General features: G+C 40.5%; 1 protein-coding gene across 6 annotated transcripts; it reads right to left on the bottom strand.

Moving 5' to 3' along the window:
- Nucleotides 1–1,335: 1,335 nt before the first annotated feature.
- Nucleotides 1,336–24,428, bottom strand: PNPLA4 (patatin like domain 4, phospholipase and triacylglycerol lipase). 6 transcript variants are annotated; one of them, XM_077344255.1, is made up of 7 exons: nt 24,276–24,428; nt 23,060–23,244; nt 18,428–18,522; nt 18,101–18,236; nt 11,473–11,538; nt 3,402–3,554; nt 1,336–2,008 (listed from the first exon to the last, which is right to left on the bottom strand). In XM_077344255.1, exons 1-7 carry the CDS (start codon nt 24,295–24,297, stop codon nt 1,877–1,879), a joined length of 789 nt encoding a protein of 262 aa, XP_077200370.1. In that variant the 5' UTR covers nt 24,298–24,428; the 3' UTR covers nt 1,336–1,876. The 6 variants fall into 6 exon arrangements, with proteins under 6 accessions (XP_077200370.1, XP_077200371.1, XP_077200375.1 ...); XM_077344256.1 differs by having other exon boundaries at nt 24,288–24,428; XM_077344260.1 differs by having other exon boundaries at nt 23,155–23,244; nt 24,288–24,428.
- Between the last annotated feature and the right edge of the window lie 1,006 nt (nt 24,429–25,434).

Raw genomic sequence — 25,434 nt, 5'->3', positions numbered from 1 at the left:
AATTAATCCATAGGGGGTGATCTTGAAAGGGAATGATCTTTGAAGCAAAAGGTGTGAGGGGAAAATCCAAGGGAATCTGTATGCTTTTGAATTACCTCCAACTTGGGAATGAAACAAGGGGACAACAACATAAAAACACTCTCAAAAACCCAGGGAAACAGCAACCAGAAAGCAAACTGAGCAATGAAGAAAAATCAATGCAGAACAACAAAGAAAGCCTGACAGACATGAGAGCAAACATCCATAGAATCTAGGGTGCTGCTGGACTCAAATCCAACTGCTAGTACAGTCCAATATGGCTATCCTCTGAAACCATCTTGCATTAGTTGCATTAGGCAGCATTTTTAACCCCTTCTTCTGGCTGGTAGGGCATCAGTTTGTTTTCTTCTAGAGGAAAGGCCATGTTAACACCCTGGTATAGAAAATCACAGTAAACTGAGTTACTCGGGAAGCAGGGGGTTGCAAGGCCATTAGCTGAAACAACCAATTTACAGAATTTTAGCCATAGAATAGAAACTTCTCTCATTCTCGTAATATTGTGTGTTCGGAATGTGACTGTGCATATGGGAAGGCCCATGGTATAGTATCAGTATGGATCCTGGGCTTTCCCACAGCCTCTGTTCTTTTTATCACAAGTTCTGGAATACTATAGTCTCTTTCCTAAAGCTCCCTCTTTGTGACTCCATGCAATACTTTGTGCCTTCTTTGAGGATTTATTTTCAGATTTCAGCCCTTCTATTTGCCCATCTTCTTCTGCCAGATGACTCCATTTGCATCCTGAAAAATGTTTCTTTACTTGATTTGGTGGCAGTGGAAAGTGCCCTCGAGCCACAGCTGACCTATGGCAACCCCATTGGGTTTTCCAGGCAAGAGACTTTCAGAAGTGGTTTGCCATTGCCTGCCTTAGATTTCTTTATGGGTTTCCTATCCAAAAACTAACCTGTAGGATTGGGCGCATTGTCTCCCTTCCCCCACCCTGCGCCGCAGTGCTGGCTGCTTCTGGCGTGAGTAGCCGCTTCAGACACCGAGGCACCCAACCTTACTAACCAGGGCTGACCCTGCTTAGCTTCTGAGATCTGATGAGACTGAGCGAGCCTGAGCCATCCCAGTCAGGGCTTGCTTGATCTAGAATATTGCAAATTTTCACAGAAAAAAAAATCTCACAAGATATCATCACAGAATAAGTCCATTAGGATTCCTTTAAAACTGTAATTTCGCAAACTATTTTGCATATGGAAACAAAGTTATAAGACTTATGCAAATAAAAGTATACAAAAAATTCTGCAATTTATTTGAAGAACAAGATGCACTAATGGCAAAACATATATGTGTAACAATTAAAAGATAGGCAATTAAGCTGTTTTGTTTCCCACAGTTTCTTTGTAATCAGAGTTCATGCTTGAGAGTACACTAAAAAAAACCCCATGCAGCAGATTTAAAAACAAAAAAAAAGAACAACTCAATTAATGGAAGCAAAGATGGGATTACTTTGAAAGAGCAGAAATACACGGCTTGCTGTGGATTTTCATGAACAGATATCTCAAAGCTAATTAATGCTGGCAATCATATTTTAGAATTTCTCGAATTATCACTGAGTGCGGTAATAAGCATTCTACACCCCTCCAACAAACTCTTGTGCTTATTATTCTGCCCCCAAACAATTACTTACTGCATAAGTACAAATCCATTACATACAAATATGTTTACAATTCTAGCCGACACACCTATATATAACACTTTCTTGACAGCGACAGATGCAGTTCCTATGGTAGTCATTTCAGATAAACAGAAAATGTGACAGCAATCCCTTGGGCTCCACGCAGTGTAGCTTTGCTATGACAGCCTTCAGACTTTGTTAATTTTCAATTCACAGAATCTATTCAAACCAGTTTTCCTTCAGTAAAAACAGTATGGCATCATCATATCCATCTTGAAACAGTGATTCCATTTTTTTCTGGCTTGGTGGAAATAGAGACTGATGTAGTCTTATGAAGTTGGCTATGGATAACTGGAACCAAGAAGCAAGACACATGAACACAGCATAAATATATACACAGCAGAAGTGTGTATTCTTAATTATAATGACATCACATTTTCTTTGGTTATTTATTTCTATATGATCAAATACAACGATTCAGGCTTCATCAGTGACAAGTTCTGACATTCAACATTTGCTATTTATTACTATCCTTTATCATCTTTCTATCTTTAACTTTCTTGACAGCTTTTAAAGATTATTCCATTTTGTCCCAAGAACAACCATGGCATGTCCCAAGAACAACCTTTTTAAAAAACTGCTTACTGAGGAACGTACAGTGAGCTTCATAGATGCATTGGCCTTTGGACCAGTGTTTTGCCATTTTGCGGGATAAAATCAAAACATACATACACATAATAAAATCAGAGTTCAGTAGCACCTTTAAAACCAACAAAGATTTATTCAAGGCATGAGCTTTCGAGTGCAAGCACTCTTCCTCAAACTGAGAACTCCCTACATAACAGTGGGAATATTTCTTTCTATATATTCTGTATTATTTTTTTGCTATATAGTCCCACTGCAGGGAGTTCTTCGTCTGAGGAAGAGTTCTTGCACTTGAAAGCTCATGCTACTGGACTCTGATTTTATTGTGCTACTTCAGACCAACATGGCTACCCATTTGTATTTGTACATACATATATATATATACACATACATACATACAAGCCCATATTAATTACCTTAACTCAGCCTCTCTCATCATTTTTACCACTGAGAAACCCCTGAAACATTCTTCAGGCTTCAATAACCCCCATACATGATCATGCAGAATATGGTTGGGAAGCATAGGCATGTATACACTCACATGGGCCCCTTACCTTCCCACCCTCTCTAGGCCCTTCATTGGCCATTTGGAGTGGGGAGGGCATGAGATTAGGCAGTGGCACCCCAGGAGAGGGCCTTCTAACTCATGCCCCTTAACTGTAGAATTCTCTTCCCAAGAAAATTCTTCTGTACCTTTCCGCTGCCTTGACCAGTAAATAAAGACCTTTTTGTTTGGTTTGTTCCCTCAGTGAAATCTGGTTTTAATTATGTGAAATGTTGTAGAATTTGGTTCGTTTATATAGAAATAATCAAAATACATAAAAACTGGAAGCACTTGGTCATTTGAAATACATAAAAAGCACTTGGAGTTGTGAATTATGAAAGTCATTGAGCTAAACAGCAAAAAGACAGTCCATGCCCCAAAAGTAACTTGTAAAACCTCCAGAGCTTAACATTAAAAAACATGTTTTCTTCAATAACAACCCTTTGTATTGCCCATAAATGAAATAACAGGCCTGAGTGTTGGGAGAGTAGGCTTGGATACACAATAACTTTCTGCCTGGAAAGGTTATTATTGGCTGTTATCTTGTTTTCTTACCATTAAATCTTGCTTTGGCACTTTGACATAGACATCTATACGTCCTCTGTCTTGTGGGCAGATGTCCAGACGGCCACAAAAGGGTGAAATTGTCACCGTCCGGCCCACTGGCAGGATGGGGAGGCCATTAGTTAACCCACCATCAATCCATTTCTAGTGGAAAGTAAAACTCAATTTGGTTGATGCTGCATCAGTATTCAACATAGCTCATTATTCTAGTCTTAAGAAGAGTGCTTGCACTCGAAAGCTCACGTCTTGAATAAATCTTTGTTGGTCTTAAAGGTGCTACTGGACTCTGATTTTATTGTGCTACTTCAGACCAACACGGCTACCCATTTGAATCTATTCTGGTTTTGTATGACTTACACCAATATACTTTCATGCTGCATGCAACAGAAAGAAGAAATGTCCTAAGAAATGTATGGAAGTATAACATCCTGCTACAAATATTCAAAACAAATGCTATGTTCCGGGGATAGTGACCAAAAGCAATCTTGTGCTATACTTTAAGCATTCAATTTTGAGAATGAACTTCTTTTTCCTGACTTGCACAGTAAGTCCTCAACTAATTCACTGACTTTTCCAAAACATATGTGGTCATATTCCATTCTTAATTCTTCACAATTCTTGTGACGCTCCTCAAAGCTTATGACCTACTAAATGACAATGCACAGTAAATACAGTAAAATACAGTAAAAACGCCATCTGGACCACATCCAGAAAGGAAACCAAATGCAGGATCTTATAATAACCCTGGAAAGCCTACAGAAAAAGCTGAAGAAAGGGAAAAGTTGGACAGCACCTGAAAGAGATGAAGTCCATGGCTACAGGCATTAAAAAACCTAACATCTTCATCCAAGATTTGTGCAAAGGCTTAATAATGTGCTCTGTTCAAAAGCAGCAGAAGATTGGTCAACCAACAAGAAATAATGGAAAACAAAAAATTGGATAACAGCTGGAAGGACATTTCACATTCTAGAATATCTACAACTCAATTCAATTTCCTTCAGGAAATTCCTTGGAATTTCCAATTCCTTGGAAAAAAAGGAATTCTCGACGAATCCTGAAGCATTAAAGAAACTGATTGATGAAATGGTCTTAGAAAATCAACTTAAATGTTACTTAGATTGATTACAAGAAGGCATTTGATTCACTTCCTCAAATACATATCCTGAAAACACTAGAAATTGTAGACAGAACTGTAATAACTTTTATCAAAAACATCACGAGTAACAGTGAATGAAGAAACTGGAACAGTTAATATCATATGAGGAATTTCCCAAGGAGACTCATTATCACCATGCTCTTTGTCTTTGTCCTAATACCACTCACAATTATTCTCAACAGCGCAGGCCTAGGATTCCAGATTTCAAAGACAGGCCAGGAAATTTCACACTTGTTATATATGGGTGACTTTAAAATGTTTGAAAAGTTGTACCTTTCATTGTGAGTTGTATTTCTTTTAAACTCGTGGTATGTGGAAAAGATGACATATGTAGCATAGAATAAGTAGTGATAAAGTAACAATAACATTGATTCTATACTAAATATGGTTTGACTATTCAGTAAAAAATATAGGCATATTTGGCTTGACAAATGCACAGCATTAGCACTGAAAAGAGGAAAGATCATTGAACAAGAAGAAATTAAGATACAAAACAAATATATTAGATTATGGAAGCTGACAGCATCAAACATACCTTTGTTAAGCAAAATACCCAAGGAGCACTGCTTAAGACCTAAAGAGACCTCATCAAATAAATTAAATAGAGGCAATAAGGTAAAGACAATTAACACATGGGCAATCCCAGTTCTAAAATACACAGCTGGCATTATCAATTGGAAATAAGCAGAATTAGAGACAATGGAAGAAAAACTTGTGAGATAATGATGCATCACTCACTAAATGACAGAAGTGAGGTTCATCTTATTTACTTACCAAGAAAATTAGGTGGAAGAGGTCTCCTGTAAGTTAAAGGAAGCAGTTGAAGAAAAATGAGAACTGAATGACTACACTAAGAAAAGCAAAGAGAAGCTTCTAGTTGAAGTTCACAAGGCAGACATTAAAGCTTACAGAACCCCAAAATAACAGAAAAGACTGGAATCAAAACTCACTTTGGCAATTGGAAAGAAACGCACTTGCATGGGCAATATTTGAAAGACAACAGAAAACTAAGTTTATAATTAAAACACCTGGAAAGTACTCCAAAATTGGCACTTAAAGAAAGAAATAGGTCTCATGCCATCTGGACAAGAACAGTCACTCAAAATGAACAGTATGAAAGCCAAGATTCAGAAGATCAGCAATAACAGCAATTATTGTTTTTTTTTTCAAAGGATGAAACAATTAATCACATGGTCAGTGCCTGTAGCAAAATTTCTCAAACGTTCCATAAAGAACATCTCAATGAAGTTGCAGCTCTGTTAAGAAGTATTAGCCAGAAATTCACGGGAACACAAACCGGACAAGATAATGAAGAATGATGAAACAAAGATTCTTTTGGACTTCCAGTTGTAAGTAGATTGGAAAGACAGGCCAGGGAATTTCACTTGAAGTATAACACTCCTGATATCATAATTTTAAATTGAGAAATGGGAGTTGGATTGTTGACATAGCCTGGAGACAGCAGAATAGAAACGAAAGGAGAAGATCACAAAATGCCAAGAGTTAACGAGTCAGAGCGTTTCTGGTAGAAGAAGACCATCATGCCAGTTTTCATTGGAGCCCTTAGAGCAGTGCCTAAAAGTCTAAAGAAACACTGGACATTGAAAAAATAGCACCATCTAATCTCCAGAAGACAGTGTTGCTTGGAACAATAAGAATTCTGGGAATATATATCTGCAATTCCCAAGAACTTGGCTAGGTCTCGAACTCCAGTCAAATATTTGACTGTGACAATTCATAATAAACTGTAATCTCTTCTCAGATGAAAAGTCTAGCTTAATTATTCTTAATACACAATTTACCATAAAATTCCAGAACTAGTTTTCTTTTCTGAGGAAAAACTGTTTTATTTATTCATTAGGCTTTTTACCCATCACTCCCAGCAAGCTGGCTGGCGGTGGGTTACAACATTAAAACCCCCACAACAAAACATAAAACAATCCCTACATTAAAACTCATTCTTCATTCAATGCCAGTACTATTCCCCCCCCCCCAATCTGTTCTGAGTCTCCATCCCCATCCAGTGCCTCAGGGAATTAAGATGTATTAGGGGGAAAGGCCCCCTTCAAGGATCGCTGCCTTGTTGTGGCAAGGGGGCTTGCGTAGCTCAGTGAAGCTATGAGCTATGCCGTGCAGGGCCACCCAAGACGGACAGGTCATAGCTGAGAGCTCTGACAAAAGGTAATCCACTGGAGAAGGAAATGGCAAACCACTCCAGTATCTTTGCCATGAAAACTCTATGGACAGTTCCAATAGGCATAACGATATGACGCCGGAAGATGAGCCCCTCAGGTCGGAAGGTGTCCAATATGCTACTGGGGATGAGCAGACGGCTAGTACGAGTAGCGCCAGAATGAATGAAGCGGCTGGGCCAAAGCCGAAAGGACGCTCAGTTGTGGAAGTAACTGGTGGTGAAAAGACAGTCCGATGCTGTAAAGATTTTTATTCCATAGGAACCTGGAACGTCAGATCCATGAATCAAGGCAAGCTGGATGTGGTTAAACAAGAAATGAGAAGACTGAACATCGACATTTTAGGAATCAGTGAACTAAAATGGACAGGAATGGGTGAATTTAATTCAGATGACCATCAGGTATACTACTGTGGACAAGAATCTCGCAGAAGAAATGGAGTAGCCTTCATAATCAATAAGAGAGTAGGAAAAGCAGTCTTGGGATACAATCCCCAAAATGACAGAATGATCTCAGTTCGAATCCAAGGCAAAACATTCAACATCACAGTGATCCAGGTCTATGCCCCAACCACTGCTGCTGAAGAGGATGAAATTGATCAGTTCTATGAAGCCCTACAACACCTTATAGAAGCAACGCCAAAAAATGATGTGCTTATAATCATGGGGGATTGAAATGCTAAAGTAGGAAGCCAAAAGATAACCGGGATAACAGGCAAGTTTGGCCTTGGAGTACAAAATGAAGCAGGGCACAAGCTGGTAGAATTTTGTCAAGAGAATACAATGGTCATAGCAAACACTCTTTTCCAACAACCCAAGAGACGACTCTACATATGGACATCACCAGACGGTCAACACAGAAATCAGATTGACTATATGCTCTGCAGCCAAAGATGGAAAAGTTCTATACAGGCAATAAAAACAAGACCAGGAGCTGATTGTGGTTCAGATCATGAGCTGCTTATTGTAAAATTTAGGCTTAAATTGAAGAAAGTAGGGAAAAGCACTAGGCCACTCAGGTACGAACTAAATCATATCCCCGACGAATATACAGTAGAGGTGACAAATAGATTTAAGGAATTAGATCTGACAGACAGAGTGCCTGAAGAACTATGGACGGAGGTTCGCAACATTGTACAAGAGGTAGCAACTAAAACCATCCCAAAGAAAAAGAAATGCAAGAAATCAAAATGGCTGTCTGAGGAAGCTTTACAAATAGCTAAGGAGAGAAGGGAAGTGAAAGGCAAGGGAGAAAGAGAAAGATACACCCAATTGAATGCAGAATTCCAGAGAAAAGCTAGAAGAGATAAGAATTCCTTCTTAAATGAACAGTGCAAACAAATAGAAGAAAACAATAGAATGGGGAGGACCAGAGATCTTTTCAAGAAAATTGGAGATATGAAGAGAACGTTTCATGCAAAGATGGGTATGATAAGGGACCAAAATGGTAGGGACTTCACAGAAGCAGAAGAGATTAAGCAAAGGTAGCAAAATTATACAGAAGAACTATACAAGAGCGAGCTTAACATCCCTGATGACTACAATGGGGTAGTTACTGACCTGGAGCCAGACATCCTGGAATGTGAAGTCAAATGGGCCTTAGGAAGTCTGAGCAACAATAAAGCTAGTGGTGGTGACAGCATTCCAGTTGAACTATTCAAAATCTTAAAGGACGATGCAGTAAAAGTGCTACACTCAATATGCCAGCAAATTTGGAAAACTCAGCAATGGCCACAGGATTGGAAAAGGTCAGTTTACATTCCAATCCCAAAGAAGGGCAATGCCAAAGAATGTTCAAACTATCGCACCATTGCACTCATTTCTCATGCTAGCAAAGTTATGCTCAAAATCCTACAAGCTAGGCTCCAACAATATGTGGACCGAGAACTTCCAGAAGTACAGGCAGGATTTCGAAGAGGCAGAGGAACTAGAGATCAAATTGCCAATATACGCTGGATCATGGAAAAAGCTAGGGAGTTCCAGAAGAACATATACTTCTGCTTCATTGACTATGCTAAAGCCTTTGATTGTGTGGAGCACAACAAATTGTGGCAAGTTCTTAAAGAGATGGGAATACCAGAGCATCTTATTTGTCTCTTGAGAAATTTATATGCAGGTCAAGAAGCAACAGTGAGAACTGAACATGGAATCACGGATTGGTTCAAAATTGAGAAAGGAGTTCGGCAAGGCTGTATACTGTCACCTTGCCTGTTTAACTTGTATGCGGAGCACATCATGAGAAAGGCGGGATTAGAGGAGTCACAAATTGGGATCAAGATTGCAGGGAGAAATATCAACAACCTCAGATATGCAGATGATACCACTGTAATGGCAGAAAGTGAAGAGGAACTAAAGAGCCTGTTGATGCGGGTGAAGGAGGAGAGTGCAAAAGTTGGCTTGAAACTCAACATCAAGAAAACAAAGATCATGGCAGCCGGCCCTCTCAATTCCTGGCAAATAGATGGGGAAGAAATAGAGATAGTGACAGATTTTATTTTCCTCGGCTCCAAGATCACTGCAGATGGGGACTGCAGCAAAGAAATTAAAAGACGCTTGCTCCTAGGGAGGAAAGCTATGGCAAATCTAGACAGCATCCTAAAAAGCAGAGACATCACCCTGACAACAAAAGTGCGTTTAGTCAAGGCTATGGTCTTCCCAGTTGCAATGTATGGCTGCGAAAGTTGGACTATAAGGAAGGCCGAGCGTCAAAGAATTGAGGCTTTTGATCTCTGGTGCTGGAGAAGACTCTTGCGAGTCCCTTGGACTGCAAGGCGAACAAACCGGTCAGTCCTAGAGGAGATCAGCCCTGACTGCTCTTTAGAAGGCCAGATCCTGAAGATGAAACTGAAATACTTTGGCCACCTCATGAGAAGGAAGGACTCCCTGGAGAAGAGCCTAATGCTGGGAGTGATCGAGGGCAAAAGAAGAAGGGGACGACAGAGAATGAGGTGGCTGGATGGAGTCACTGAAGCAGTAGGTGCAAACTTAAAAGGACTCCAGGGAATGGTAGAGGACAGGAAGGCCTGGAGGATCATTGTCCATGGGGTCGCGATGGGTCGGACATGACTTCGCACATAACAACAACAACAAAGGGGGAAAGGCCTAATGTCCCAGACAGTCTGAGGAGGGGCCACTGATCTTAGCTGACACCTGGCCTCAACCAAATTCCCAGGGCCCATATTGCAAGCTCTGCAGAACTGTGCAAGCTCAATTAGAGCCCAGGCCCTGGTCGAGTTCAGGAATACTTCTTGTGGGCCAGGGACCACCAACAGATTCATACCCACTGAATGCAAAGCCCTGCTAGGCAGTCCCTCAGATATTATATATTGATATTTTCTGGACAATATTATGGCAACAATGAGTTTTGTATAATAAGGTATCTCAGCTATGTAAAACCTATCATACATATCTTCGCACAAAAGTTCTGGAGAGAGCTTTTCTTTAGCTCTTCATTCTCTGAATCAACAAATATAAAAAGGGGTCAGGTACAAACAAGCTGGCCCCACCTTCAGCATATTCATGACTATCAACAGGGCTTGTATTTACAGGGAATTTATACCCATAACTTAAGTCTCCACAAATGGAAGTGCTGTTTTTAAAACATTCATGATCAAAGGGAGTGTGCACATATTTGTACATGTTTTCTGTATGTAGATACTGTGTTCACAAGCCAGACATCCATTGGCAAGGGCCAGGACCAGCACAATGGTGCTCATTTCTCCTCTGTGTTGATTCAATGTGAATACAGGTTATGTGTGGAGGACTAGAAAGTCCTATTCAGTTCCGTCATACTAAAAGGGCTAACTCTAGTGAGCTTACAGGGCTAACTCTAGTGAGATGTTTTAGTTAATGGAATAAAGTGCAAATGCTGCCAGGGGCTCATGGGAATTGTAGTCCATGAACATCTGGAGGACCAAAGATTGACTACCCCTGGAATAACGAACACAATGGCACTTTTTTTAACCCATCAAGAAGCTGACCCTCTTCTGGTACATCACTTGGGTATGTGTCAGAGTGCAGGAGGGGAGTGAATGTGGTACCTGTGCCTGGGAGCTGAGTTACACTCTGGTCCAAGTGATAGAAAGTCAGGTGCATGCTCTACCATGGAGTGGAATGAATGTGGCATCTTTGTCTCAGAACTGACCTACACTATGGCCCAAGTGGCGGGAAGCCAGGTTCTCACTGTGCCCCGGCCCTACCACACACACTGCTCTCGTGGACTATGGGGCTGGTGGCAGGAGACTGGGCACGGCTGTGAGACTCCTGCTTGGATATGGCTATGTGTACTGCAGATATCTCAATCATAGTTGCGTCCCATTGGAGGTCTCCCAGAAATGGGCTGGAGGCTGGGGCATGTCTCAGAGAGGCTGCTGCAGACGTAATGCAGTGTTGTGACCTCAATGGCCTCAGGACTATGGCACAGCTTCAGGCACACCCAGGACAGTAAGAGGACAGCGCATGTTTCCACATAATCTGTGACAATCTGATTCTCACAAAAAAATTAATTTCCGTGACAGCAGTGCTTTTGTATATTATGGATGAAATGGGTGCCAATCACAGCAAAACAAGTTTTTAAGCCTCCTGTTCTATAAAGATGTATAAATTGAGCTTGTTACAGGTATAGAAGCATTCTCTGATATTTCATCTGATTACTAAAGTTTCAGCATTTGCAAATGCAATATAACTTGTAAAAGCCAGGAAACAGAATCACAGACCTCTCCATTACAATCCACTGCATTGATTCCTGCATACAAAGGAATAAAACTGCTGGCTAGTAGAGCCTACAGAAGAAGGGCACAAAAACAATCAAACATACAAAGAGCTTCATGCTTTCATTAATAGATTATTCATTTTAACCCATTTTCAAATATGCACTTCTAATTGGCCACGCTAAACATTTTTGACAGTAAGATCCTCATATACTGCTATACCATCTTCCCTCTACAACTTTGACAGACCATGTTGGGTAATTATATGTGTTAATTATGTTGACTTAGCCTACCAGTTCTGGCCTGGATCTCATTTTTTGATATAATATATTAAGAAATATGTGTCTCGTGAATCTGTTGCCTCTCAAGAAAAGGTCAGATCTATAACCCCAGTTACTTGCCTTGTCTAATGAACAATGGCCCTCTGGACATCTTGTTTCATCTTCAGTCATTTGAAAATGTGTCTTTTTAGCACTAGATAATAAATAAGGCCTTAAAACAGCTCTTGAATATAGCTTAATTTTCAGCAAAATTCTTTTCTGAAAATAATACATTGGATGGTTTAAACCACTTCAAGGAAAGCCATAGGAACCAGTGACATACCTAGCCTATTTGGCTCCCAGAGGAGATAATATTTTAACAATTCCTCTATTTTTTTGTTTTTATTTTTTGCCATCAAGTCACAGCTGACTAATGGCGACCCTATAGGGTTTTCAAGACAAGAGACATTTGCCTACCTCTGCTTGGCTCTGCTTAGCTTCTGAAATATGAATAAATCAGGTTAGTATTTGAACCTGGATTTCCCAGATGCTTTCCTTACACCTTAACCACTACACCAAACTGGCAGGTGTAACTCAAAAGGGAATGAAACTAGGAAATTCAAAATAGGCCACAAGTTTCAGGATGATTCTGGGAGTTTTATCACCAAAACGGAAAGGGATTGGAAAATCCTGGCCTAAATGAGACAAACTACTACCACCCAGTGCTATTAGGAATTGAAGGTAAGGGTCTCTGTAGCAAAAATAACTCAGAAAATGATGCTACATGTTTAAAAACCGTCCAATAACCTCAGAATAATGGAAGTTACAATGCCAATAATGAAGCAAGGAACCTGGAACACTCTGATCCAGGTTATCTTCATGATAGACAACATGGAATAAGAGATCTTTTAAGCAACCTGCCATGTTTCACTAATATTCAGATCCCCAACCTACAATGAACACATTTTCAACCAGATCTCCTACACAAGGCAGTTGTGTGGGTAAAATGGAAGATAAGAGAACAGTGCAGCTTTGGGCCCCCACTGGGGGAAAATACTGGGTATAATCTGTGTTATAAATCTATTTTAATAATATTTTTAAACTATATAATTTGTCATATAACAACACATCTTTTACAAAGGGCTATCAGATTTTCCACCAGCACAATAATGATTAATAATCCAGTGCCTGAACTGGGTGTTATAACTTCTGTTCCACATGTATATTGACTAAAACAGATAAATGCTTCATTATCATGTATGTAAGGGATGGAGGAAGCAGGAATAGGGTTGTCATATCCAGATTAGGAAAGTCCTGGAGACAGAGCCTGGGAAGGACATGGATCTCCGTGGAGTACGATGTCATAGAATCCACCCTCTTCAGGGCAACTAATCTCTAATCTGGAAATAAACTGTAATTCCAGGAGACCCCCAGGTCCCACATGGAGGCTAACATCCCTAGGGAAAAATATCATTGTATTACTTTGTTAGAATATGGAGAAATATTAACTGTTCTCCCCACTTCTGTTCATAATATTAATGGTTTGCCACTATACTATTTTAAGTACATTCTTCACTATGCAGAATAGGGATGAAAAGGTCTTCAGACCAAGAAGTGAAAATAAAGCGGGCAGTAAAGAAAAATTAAGTGAAGGGAGATGGAAATTAATGAGAAACATGTGGTAAAGAGAGAAATCAAAAAAGGGAAATGTTATCTTATCTTGCTGCACACCATAATGGGACAGGATAAAAGCCAGAATTACCTGGAATAGGCTGGAATGGGCATTAAACAAACAAGAATACTGCAAAAAACAGTGGGATGAATTACATGCATTTGAGAATAATATTTTAGAAATTAAAAAGTTGAACTCTTACCCCTTTATTAACCTGTTCTGGGCCAAAATGCTGCTGGAACAGACAAGAATACCACAAAAAAAAAAAAAAACAGTGGGATGAATTATAGACAGGAAAAAGGTGAGGAATGGCTGGAGGTGCGATTATTTTTAGCACTATGCCATTATGCTGGCATAACGCTATTTTTTAGATGTGTGGAAATGCCCATGGTAACAACTACCCATCACTGCACTGAAAACCTCTGTTCAGTATGAAATGCAGCAACTGTGGAATACTTCTTCCCTTTTCCCCCATTCTGGAGGCATTTTGGCCTGAAAAGGGTTAATCTATGCACAATATTTCTGTGTTTTTATTTCCAAAATATTGTTCTGGCACGCCTTAAACACATCCCACTGCTTTTTGAGGTACTATTATTTGTTTAATGCCCATTCCAGCCAGTTCCATAATGATTTTTTAAAACTTTATTTACATTCGACTGCATTATCAGGGCTCACAGACTGGATCGCTGAGCCGAGTTCAAGAAGCCTATTATTTGAAAAGTGTGGGTTAGAAGATAGTTTACATAATCTTTTATGGCTCACACAAAAGGTCAAGAAAAAAACGGACCTAAATCCTTGGGCCCTTATGCTAATAAGTATCAGGAATAAATAACTGAAAATTCATCTTTGTTTAAATCTCCAATTGAGGCCTATTATGACAAAGCACAACAGAAGAGAATAGGTTCTTTAGAACTGCTGATGGCAACGGGAAAAGTCACTCAACAAAGACGGGATAAATATTCGATGGCTTGAATATCATCAGATCACAGCTAGGTTTAAGGCAGAATTTAAAGAGCAAATAGACATTGTTCTTGTCCTACTCAAGTTTGAAAATATATTCCATTCTAAACCTCATTTACAAGGGCAAATTTATAAGCTGTTGTTAAAATATGAAACCGAACATAAAAAATTGTATGAACAAATGGATGCAGAATTTGAAACAAAACATTCCATTAGACGAGTGGGAATTATTGTCGGGCAAAATACTAAAACATACAAAATGTCAGCTATTAAGAGAAAATTGGTACAAAGTGTTTTATAGATTGTATGTTACACCCAAATTAATTAGCAAAATGTCTAAAGAAAGTGATAATAAATGTTGGAGACATAAGGATCAGGTTGGATCTTTTTATCATATGTGGTGGTCATGTAAAATAATTATAAAGGTTTGTGTATGTGATCAACAGACCACGAGAACCCTGACCACAGCAGCACCATGGGAGCCACCCAGTTCCACCCCTGGGAACATGGGTCCCCTTGCTGCTGAGTCCCATCCAAGGGAGGTGTACCCACCTGGGGTGCCAAAGAGAGGCGCAAGCCTCCAGTGCACCCACCCCAGGCCACCTGGCCCTGCAAGCCATTTGCCTTCCCCCGCTGGGTTGGCCCTGCTCGCAGCCAGCCACCCCTTATGGGGGCCCCTAACCATGGGGAGTTAGATGCCCTCAAATGAACTCCCCCCAAAACAGGCTCTATCCCATGCCGAAACCTTCCCCCCAGCTGTGATGAATTCATACAAGAAAGCCTGCCACCCCAGGCCAACATAACTGTTTCTGAAATAATTCAACACAACCAGTACATAACAGGGTGGGTGGGTGGGAAGCTTCTCCGCTCGGTTGCTGCGGGGGAAGAGAGAGCTGGGCTCCTGCACATGGCATCCTTATAAGGGCACCAGGAGCCTGCCCCTCTCTCCTCTGCGTGTCGCTTTGCGTGCCACGCTTGCCTGCCCAGCTGCTGGAGCAACACCGGAAGCGTGTCTCCTTTGCGCCCACTACTCTGCAGCGTCAATGGGCGGGCTCCAGGTAAGTCTGTGCCGCATTTATTTTAGAAAAGATGTTAAATATTAAATTTTCGATGTATCATGACTGCTATTAAGTAATACCAGTTAATATTCCTCGGAAGGCTGTTTTTTCCATGCAATCACAGCGAGAAGAATAATTATAGCTAATAACTAAGAAAGAACAGGATTCACCAAAAGTAACAGAATGGCTAGATAAACTAGAATTATCTAATACTACACTCAATATGCTAGCAAATTTGGAAAACTCAACAATGGCCACAGGATTGGAAAAGGTCAGTTTACATTCCAATCCCAAAGAAGGGCAATGACAAAGAATGTTCAAACTACCGCACCATTGCACTAATTTCTCATGCTAGCAAAGTTATTCTCAAAATCCTACAAGCTAGGCTCCAACAATATGTGGACCGAGAACTACCAGAAGTACAGGCAGGATTTCGAAGAGGCAGAGGAACTAGAGATCAAATAGCTAACATACGCTGGATCATGGAGAAAGCTAGGGAGTTCCAGAAGAACATCTACTTCTGCTTCATTGACTATGCTAAAGCCTTTGATTGTGTGGAGCACAACAAATTGTGGCAAGTTCTTAAAGAGATGGGAATACCAGAGCATCTTATTTGTCTCTTGAGAAACTTATATGCAGGTCAAGAAGCAACAGTGAAAACCGGGCATGGAAACACTGATTGGTTCAAAATTGAGAAAGGGGTTCGGCAAGGCTGTATACTGTCTCCTTGCCTATTTAACTTGTATGCGGAGCACATCATGAGAAAGGCGGGATTAGAGGAGTCACAAATTGGGATCAAGATTGCAGGGAGAAATATCAACAACCTCAGATATGCAGATGATACCACTCTAATGGCAGAAAGCAAAGAGGAACTAAAGAGCCTGTTTATGCGGGTGAAGGAGGAGAGTGCAAAAGTTGGCTTGAAACTCAACATCAAGAAAACGAAGATCATGGCATCCAGCCCTCTCAAATCCTGGCAAATAGATGGGGAAGAATTTGAGGTAGTGACAGATTTTATTTTCCTGGGCTCCAAGATCACTGCAGATGGGGACTGCAGCAAAGAAATTAAAAGATACTTGCTCCTGGGGAGGAAAGCTATGGCAAATCTAAGCAGCATCCTAAAAAGTAGAGACATCACCCTGACAACAAAAGTGTGTTTAGTCAAGGCTATGGTATTCCCAGTTGCAATGCATGGCTGTGAAAGTTGGACCATAAAGAAGGCCGAGCGTCAAAGAATTGAGGCTTTTGAACTCGAACAAACCGGTCAGTCCTATAGGAGATCAGCCCTGCCTGCTCCCTAGACGGCCAGATCCTGAAGATGAAACTAAAATACTTTGGCCACCTCATGAGAAGGAAGGACTTTCTGGAGAAGAGTCTAATGCTGGGAGCAATTGAGGGCAAAAGAAGAAGGGAACGACAGAGAATGAGGTGGCTGGATGGAGTCACTGAAGCAGTAGGTGCAAACTTAAATGGACTCCGGGGAATGGTAGAGGACAGGAAGGCCTAGAAGATCATTGTCCATGAGGTTGCGATGGGTTGGACACAACTTCGCACCTAACAACAACAACAATCTAATACTAGAGGTAAAGCCCATTGCACCCAAGGAAATAATGGACACACCTGCACTGTGGCCTTCCTGGGGGCTAGCAACATGGCAAAAGCATAGATCATAAGAGGGAGGGGGAGAGAGATAGCAAGAGAGGAGAAAAAAAAGAAAAACAGACAGAATGCAGAGGCCAAGCTGGGTCCCATGCTGGGAAGCTGGGCCCCAGAGAGGTTGAGGGATGTGAATCTCCAGTTGGGATCTGCTGGAATTGCAGGTTATTTCCAGGCTGCAGAGATCAGTCTCCCTGTAGAAAAAGACTACTCCTTTCCTTCAATGAAAATATTGAATTAATAGCAAACTTTGCTAGAGGGACTGAAAACCTTTCAGTCTGTACATTCTTCAGTTCAGTTGAATATCAAAGTAAATAAAAAACAGTTGTATGCTATCTGTTTTGAACAAAGGTAGATTCTCTTGTAACAATCTAAATCCTCCTGCTCATGATTTAGTATGATGTATCCTTTTCTTTGTGGACAGAGAGCAGGAAAGAAATATGGCTAGGCTTCACATACATTTCCTATTGATCCTGACACAGTTTTCAGATCAATGAGTCATTGCACCATACCTGTGATCCAAACAGGGATGCACAATGCCATCAACCAAAAATAAATAAATACAACCAGATAGTTCAAAGGAACCTGGCCAAAAACTTTGATGTTGATGCAAATCTGTACTGACAGTTCAGGTGGAAGCCCCTTCACCACATGGCTCTCCTTGACCAGACTGAAATGATGACTTCCTACAACTCTTTATTCCTTTTATTCTGCCTAATATATGAACCTCTGCCTTGGCATATGGTCTGGGGGGGAAATGTCCTGTTTACTTACACATGCATGCATAAAATGGACAAGGAACTATTATTTCTCAAGGAATAAAAAAGGCCCCTAGTTATAAAGGTTCACAGAAATATTAGGTGATTCTGTTTGCAATTTAAACATATCAGCAGTCCTTCTACAGTAACACAGTTGTTCGGGTGAATAAAACTAAGAGTGCTCAGGCCACAGTTAATAAAATCCAAATTCTTGGACCCTGGAGACACTCATGCATTTTCATTTATAGAAGTGATATGCGAGTCTCCCACCTTAACAAGATCCTCCCTGGAGGCAAAATTTGAAAGCAAATGATTTCTTCCATTTTTAGCACTAGTGACTGATATAAAGAGGCGATTTTCTGCTATCTCATGAGCATTGGGAGGGAGAATTGAATCAATGCTGCCCCTACAGAAAAAGAGAACGATAAACATTAGTCAGCCTTAATAATTTAACAACTTCTCAATAATTTAGGAGGGAAAGAATGCTCCATCTTCTCACCCTCATTGCGAAGAGCCATCCATACAGAATCTCCTCAGCAGCATTTATTGGAATTTTTACCCAAAATTAATTTCAAGAGAGTACTTACCAAAACTTACCTAAGTTTTGTCATAAGATCATAGCCTGGTGTTAGTGCTCCCAAATATTGTTTCCTAGTTTCTTCTGCAAACGAATGCGTAAATTTTACACATTCCTGGAATGTATACATACATGCAGAAATGTTTATCTCAGCTAGACACATGCTTGTTTAAAATATGTTAAAATGATTACTTGTAAATTGGGGGCGGGGGGATAAGTCACAGAAATATCATACCCATCCCTGACCTTCTGCTGTCAAGATAAATCTCCCTGTCTACTGTGCATCTGAAGAAGTGGACTGCGGCTTCCTGACAGAATAAATCTTTTGGCTTTAATGGTGTCAAAAGACTCTCTGGATGCAGCAGACTAACACAGCTATATACTTAATTGCCTCCCTTGTGCACTCTGAGACACCTAATGGCCAATGCATGTTCCTGTTTTAGCCACTGCCTAGTCACTAACAGAACTGGAATAAAATCAGAATAAAAAGGAAAATATGAGAACTGAAACAACTGACAAAAGGGATTTGTTTAAACTCCCCTCCTCTATCATTACTTGCAACTTACAGAGTAGTAGGGATGCTTGAATAGCCATCTGTGAGGCCCACATTCTGTTTATCAGCAGCACACAGGGAGCTGATTTTTCAGTGCTCGGTTTGACTGTTTATCGACCCATTCATGGCTGATTGGCTTTTTGCTTCACTGTGCAATATGGAGCAACTGGCTTTCCATGCATTCTCCTTCTCACACAGGCCTTTTAAGTTCTACTACTCTCTTGTTCTTGCTGAGCAACTACTGCACTAAGCAGCCAGTTGTTTAAATAGACCAATCAGTCACAAATCCTGTAAATCAGTCATAAATAAATGCTGTGTTTACATAAAATCCAACCCTTTGGTGTTCATCTAAGGAGCCGCTAATGATGTCCAAAGGGCTGCTAATCAATTTAAATCACCAGTGACACTGCACATGGGCAGATCTGAAAAACCTGATACAAGTCTATCTGAGACACTCATGACAGTCATTCAGCAGTGAATCATATTTCTAGAGAAATTTTCAGCATCCCCATACCGAATGCACTTATTAAGAAACTACAACCACCATATGGATTAGAAGTCTATCTATAAACAAAACCTTACAGAAATGGCCCAGTAGCACCTTTTTCAGAATACCAACCTTTTATAACGAGCTCACATTTCTTGGCTGTGGCCCAGAAGTGTTTTGGCACAGGGATTTCCCAGTGTTTTCTGTAAGTGTCTTATATGTGTACTTTCATAAATACTTCCTATTACATACACAAAATATTTCCCACTGATAAACACAACAGGAAGCCCTGTTTCTTGGGGCTTTGCATACATATATTGCAGCTGGCCATTACATGTAGAACAGAATCAGCTATGCCTACCTTGACTAGAGTAAACCCAACAAAGAACAAAGACTTCTCACATTGTAAAATCTGTAGGAATGGAATATACGGGACAAAGTATTTCCAATGAGTGGGCCCATTTGCTTCATCATCATACAGTTCTGCCATTAGGTCTTTCACAATAGACTTTCTTAAAAGTAATCCTAATAATATTCTTACTTATAAGAATCACTATTTTTACACCTAAAATTCTACATAATGAAAGCACAGAAGCTGAGCAGACCCTTCACAAGCAATGAAACCCTAGAATATATTGAAAGAACCATGCCGGTTTAAATCACAGGAAACTGTGGGTGGCAATTTTCAGTTATTTTTAATGTCACAGGCTAGAAGTTGTAATTTACTAAGACTGCTTTAATGCTCATAAAAATGCAAAATCAGCTTAAACAGCTGCAGATAGCATATGGGCAATATCTACAGCACTGAAATTTAAGAGAAAATATTAGATGAACAAGATTGATTCCTATCCAGTGACTTACAAAGGCTTTTGGTGTGTGTGGGTTGAAGAATGCTATTGATAGTGATACTAGGAGGAAACAACACACTGGGATCAACTGTGCTAGACTGGAGGTTTTTTTAGCATCAAATGAGAGATGATGTTTGATTAGAACTACACTGGAAGAACTAGGATTCAGTTCAGTCGGCAGGAACTAATGGAAAAGAACATTGCTGGGTAGTATCTTAAACAAGATGACAATTATTCTGAATTGTCTAGTCATAAAAGTTGTTAGCGTTCAAAGCTATACTGCAGTACATAGTTAATCAGGGATGATCTTGTAATCAGCAAGTTCTATTTCTGAAGGGGAAATTTTTATTCCACAACTGTAGACAATTATTTCCACCTCAACTTCTGTCCAACTTGATCATATTTATGTTCTTACAAGAAAAAATGGGAAGGAAAGTTTAAGAATTAAAACAGTGTATAGTCATCCCTTTATAAGTAAAGAACCATGGTTGGCTATGTACCTGCTTAATTTGCAGTTCTTAAAGGCAAGGATATCAAAGTCAGAATTGCCCAAAATATTCAAGAGTATAGCACCTGTGAATGAAAACTGCATGTCAAATGGTCATAGCTGGAGGTCTAAAGCAGTAGACCCCAACCTTTTTATCACCGGGGACCAGTCAACGCTTGACAATTTTACTGAGGCTCAGGGAGTGGTAGTCTTTTGCTGAGGAACGTCACTGCCACCGCTTGAGCCCCTGCTCCACTTGCTTTTCTGCCGGTGCCCCTGACTTCCCGCTGCCCAATGGGGGGTGCTGCCAGCAGCAGCTGCGCAGTGTCACGCCGAAGGGGAGCCCCAGTCATAGCGGCTGCTGGAGAGCACCAAAGATGAGCTGGCGGCAGAGTGGCAGGGCAGCTCACGAGGCCACAGCCGGGGAGGAGGATGAGAAGGAACCGCGGCCCGGTACCGACTGATCTACAGACCGGTACCGGTCTCCGAACTGGGGGTTGGGGACCACTGGAGAAAGAGGCCATACAATTCCTTTCTCAAGAAGAGTCAATGCAGCATGGGCAGATCCTGCCATCTCATGGCCAGTTAACCATGAGGAAGCCCCATCAAAGGTCACTCCCAAATTCCTGGCAGTGTGAGCAGCCCAAACAGTGGGGAGATGTGCTGACTCATCGGTTTCCTTACTAGTGAGACATGTTATAGCTGCCCAGCCAGATTTTCCTAGGGAATTACTAGACTCCTTGGTGGGTTATGCATTCATGGTTTTGAGGAGTCTCAAATATACAATATTATTAGACAGAGATACAGACCATCGAATTAGGAATCAGTCGGACTTGTTCCCCCCGCTTTTTCGGCCTGACTTCCAATACAGGTCAGGGAGCTACTTATATGCAAAGTCTTATTAACCTGCTCTATCATCATGCTTTTATGCTTGCTTCATCATGATATGTTTGCTAGATTAAGCATCTTCCCCTCAGCTATTCTAGCAGGCAGATATAGCAATGTACCGATTGGGAACAGATTTTGTAAATTTTGCCAATTAGAGCCTGATTCAGTGCCACATATTTTACTTTATTGCCCATTGCATTCTATGCTTAGACAATGACTTATTGTTCCTATTATTGTGGACCTTTCTGGCTCTATGGACAGAATCATTAGACATTTGTTAGCTGTGGCCAAATTCTTGGCTACTGTGAAACAAAGGGGCAGTTGCCCAGGCAAGAATCAGTTCTAGACTAGGGGCATCTACAGTAGGTGGAAATTACTGATTGCTGGTCATTCTGGAGGAATCTATTGTTGGTTGCTGCTTTTTTTTAATATAGACTATGCAATTTTTATCAATTAATTATGAATTATCCCTATTTTCATGATGTTTTTATATGCCATTAAAGGTTTTTTGAAATTTGAAATTTGAATGTGGAACTACTGGACTCCTTAGTGGGTTATGCATTCACAGTTTTTAATTGTCGTCAGATCACTGATGCTGTTAAATAGCCCCTTTTAAAAACGCACTTGAGAGAGCTTTCCTCAAGTGGGAGAGTACTTCATCCATTGTTCTCGGAGCTCATTGGTAGGCTGTAGTCAGCAGCAATATCACCTGACCGACAAATACTGCTGGCAGAGCCTCATGGGAATTGTAGTTCATGGGCTTTCCATTCAGCCATTGGTATAAAGCAGCTTGGGGAGGAGACAAAAAACACAATAACATTTATGCACACCAGAAGCAGTGTCCCTGGAAGCAACTTAAAGGAAAGAATCCTGGCATAGCAAGCTTATAATACTGCAAGGAAATGATGCAGAAAATGCCATGAAGGGTAAGTGCAATTCATAAACAAAAATTCTCTGATGGCTTTTCCATGGTGAAACCACTGCCACATGCAGAATCAAAAAATGAAACGTCTTTTTTGCAGACTTTTTTTGAGTTTTCCTGTTGAGCATAACCGACCCTTGTCAACTAATATGCATACTTTCCAGCTTGAATGATAAAGTAATTCAGTGAAAATGATAAACTGTGTGAACAAGTGTCAGATATCTCTACCAGCATGATCTACCTCTCCATGTATAATCTTGCAGAATGCTAACCACAAGATATTCACAAGTTTTCCAATAAATCTGAAACATGCTTTGCACAAATCTGTCTTTTCAACATTACATTTATCTCTGGAACAAGCCAACAAAAGCTCTGATTCTGTGTCTATCAACTGCCACAGACAATATCAAAAATAATAGATTTAAAGTTAATTTTTCAAATAAAATTACAAGTATTTTCCCAATTACCTCTATGTTTTCGGGCACTGTCAAAAGAAGGGTGGCAATCAAAGCTCCTGCAGAAGCACCGGCAAAGGCTTTCACAGAATTCAGTAACTTCTTACCATGTCTGCAGAGAGCAGTTGCTGCCCCCAAGTGGTAGATCCCCAGAAACCCACAGGCTGCAAATGACAAGTTGAGATGCTTCATTTTGGCTGTGAAAAGAAAGGCTGCCATCATGGAATGTGTCATTTCCCCCCCCCCCCTTTCAACATGCTCTCCCTTGTGACATATATAACAAAAGCTTAAGCTCATCAGGTTTGATTTTGACATGCCTAAATAATTGGAGAGGAATAAATGCAAAACTTTTCATGTCAGGCTAAGTTCCGGTGAAATGTGAGCAAAAATTCCCATTTCTATCAATTAACTTAAGCACACCTTTACTTTCATCTATTTTTTTTAAATCTCAAAATGAATTAAATTATTATTGGCATCACCTACAAATTGGCTGCTTATTCAAGCAAGTTGTTGTTGTTTAAGAAACAATTCTGGATAATTTTCCAAAGTCATTTTTGATAGACATTTGCAGAGCCTAACAAATGGTCTAGCAAACATTTCTGTCCATCAAATTTCATTCTGCTGAGGAACCTTAGGGTGGCATGCACGTTTTCCCTCCTTCCGTTTTATCCTTGTAATACCCCTATGACATATCTTAGACTGAGAGGGAGTGACTCACCCAAGACTATCCAGTTTCTTTTATGAGCCAGTATTTTAACCCACATCTGAGTCCTAATCACTACATCTGAACAGTATTTTCCCTTCTAATGTGAATGTTGAACATAAAGTCCCTGACTTCCTTCTCATGACCCACAGGCCAATCATTTCATTTAATACAAACAATCTAGCACCTTACACAGTCAAAGTAATAATGGCCTTCACATTTAGAGGCATGTAGAGGTTTGTATCAAGAAAGAACATGAAACAGAATAAGATAGTACAAGCAAAAGGCCCGCAAGGACTTGCTGGGTGTATCTCATTTTCCCCCTCCCCCACTATTTCCTTTTTCCCATGACTTTTTCCTGCTTCCTTCTGTCCTTCCCACCCACCAACTAATAACTTCATGTACCACCTCTGGCCCTCAATTTTCCCTCACTCTGGCAGATTCTCCCTCAGAAAATTCTATGAGGTTCCAGTTACTAGGCCTTTCCAGCTTACAGCATTTTCTTTTGCTTCATTTTATCCTTACAGGAATCCTTGCAGGCTTCCATAGTAGAATGGGAATTCTAGGTCTCCCAAATCTCAATACAGATCTCTCATCACTACTTTGGCATCTGTGAAGTGACTGTTGTTGAATAGTAGCAAGTAGCTGGGCCGGAGTTAGTCAAGCAAGCTGCCAGGCCTGCCCCTCTGAGTCCTCTGTCAAAGGCCAAAGCCACTCTGGAAAGGGCCCTGCTCCCTCACCCTACCTTTTACTGAGAGAAAACCAAAGCTGTCAGAGGTTACTTAGCAAGCCACTGAAGGCATTCATTTCAGAAAGGTACAGGATGCTATTTGAAAGGGGGATTAAACCCATCCCTTTCTAAGATTTCATATTATTTTTTTCTGTAAAACTGTGGCCTTTGTCAGGTTTGTAGAAATATCAGTCTTGTCTGTTTATGGCTCCAGTCTCTGCAAATAAGTATCCATAGATTTGGCCACGCTGAGAATTAGGTATAATGACAAAGCGTTTTCCAAAAAAGTATGTACGAAAAGCATGCAGTTTTGTGATGCCATTGCATCTGCTTGTATACTACATTATCACATAAGACTTGGAATTGTAACAGTGATGAATAGACAACAGATCTCGGTGGGAAACAGACAGTGAGATTATAGGCCAGAACTAGTAATTGCAGCTGACACATGATTCGCCACCGAAAGCTGTAGACCTGTGTGTTCTCATCTAATTCTCAGTAACACTTAGCAATGCCAAGTGTGTGACATGATGTCATTATATTGTGAAATTCCTATAAGCAGCAGCCCATTAAGTGGAAATTTTCAATACAATGTTTTCACATCACACATTCTGCATTACTAAACATTACAAGGAGGAACAGGATAGTGCAGGGCTGTTGCTTTCACAGTGGCTGAACCATACAGTTGAAAGCACAAGTTTGAAACATGGTTCAACTTCAAACCCTGAAACCACAACATCATGAGGTCAGGCAATTACAAAATATTTAGAAGTAATAATGCTACATCAATGGCATTGGATGAGTTTTATTAGCCAATAGATGGCTTGACTGTTTTAACATTTTATTATTATATTATATTACTAGCTTCAAAGCCTATTCCTAAGAATGGGCCTTGAAATGGCCTCGTCCCCTGGCCCCCAGCCAGGAAGCTTAAGGTGGCTTTAGGCCGCAGCT

Source organism: Paroedura picta, chromosome 6 (genome assembly GCF_049243985.1).
Source record: "Paroedura picta isolate Pp20150507F chromosome 6, Ppicta_v3.0, whole genome shotgun sequence".
Classification (NCBI taxonomy): domain Eukaryota; kingdom Metazoa; phylum Chordata; class Lepidosauria; order Squamata; family Gekkonidae; genus Paroedura; species Paroedura picta.
Note: the sequence above shows the minus strand (reverse complement) of the source record. Positions and strands in the feature narration are given on the sequence as shown.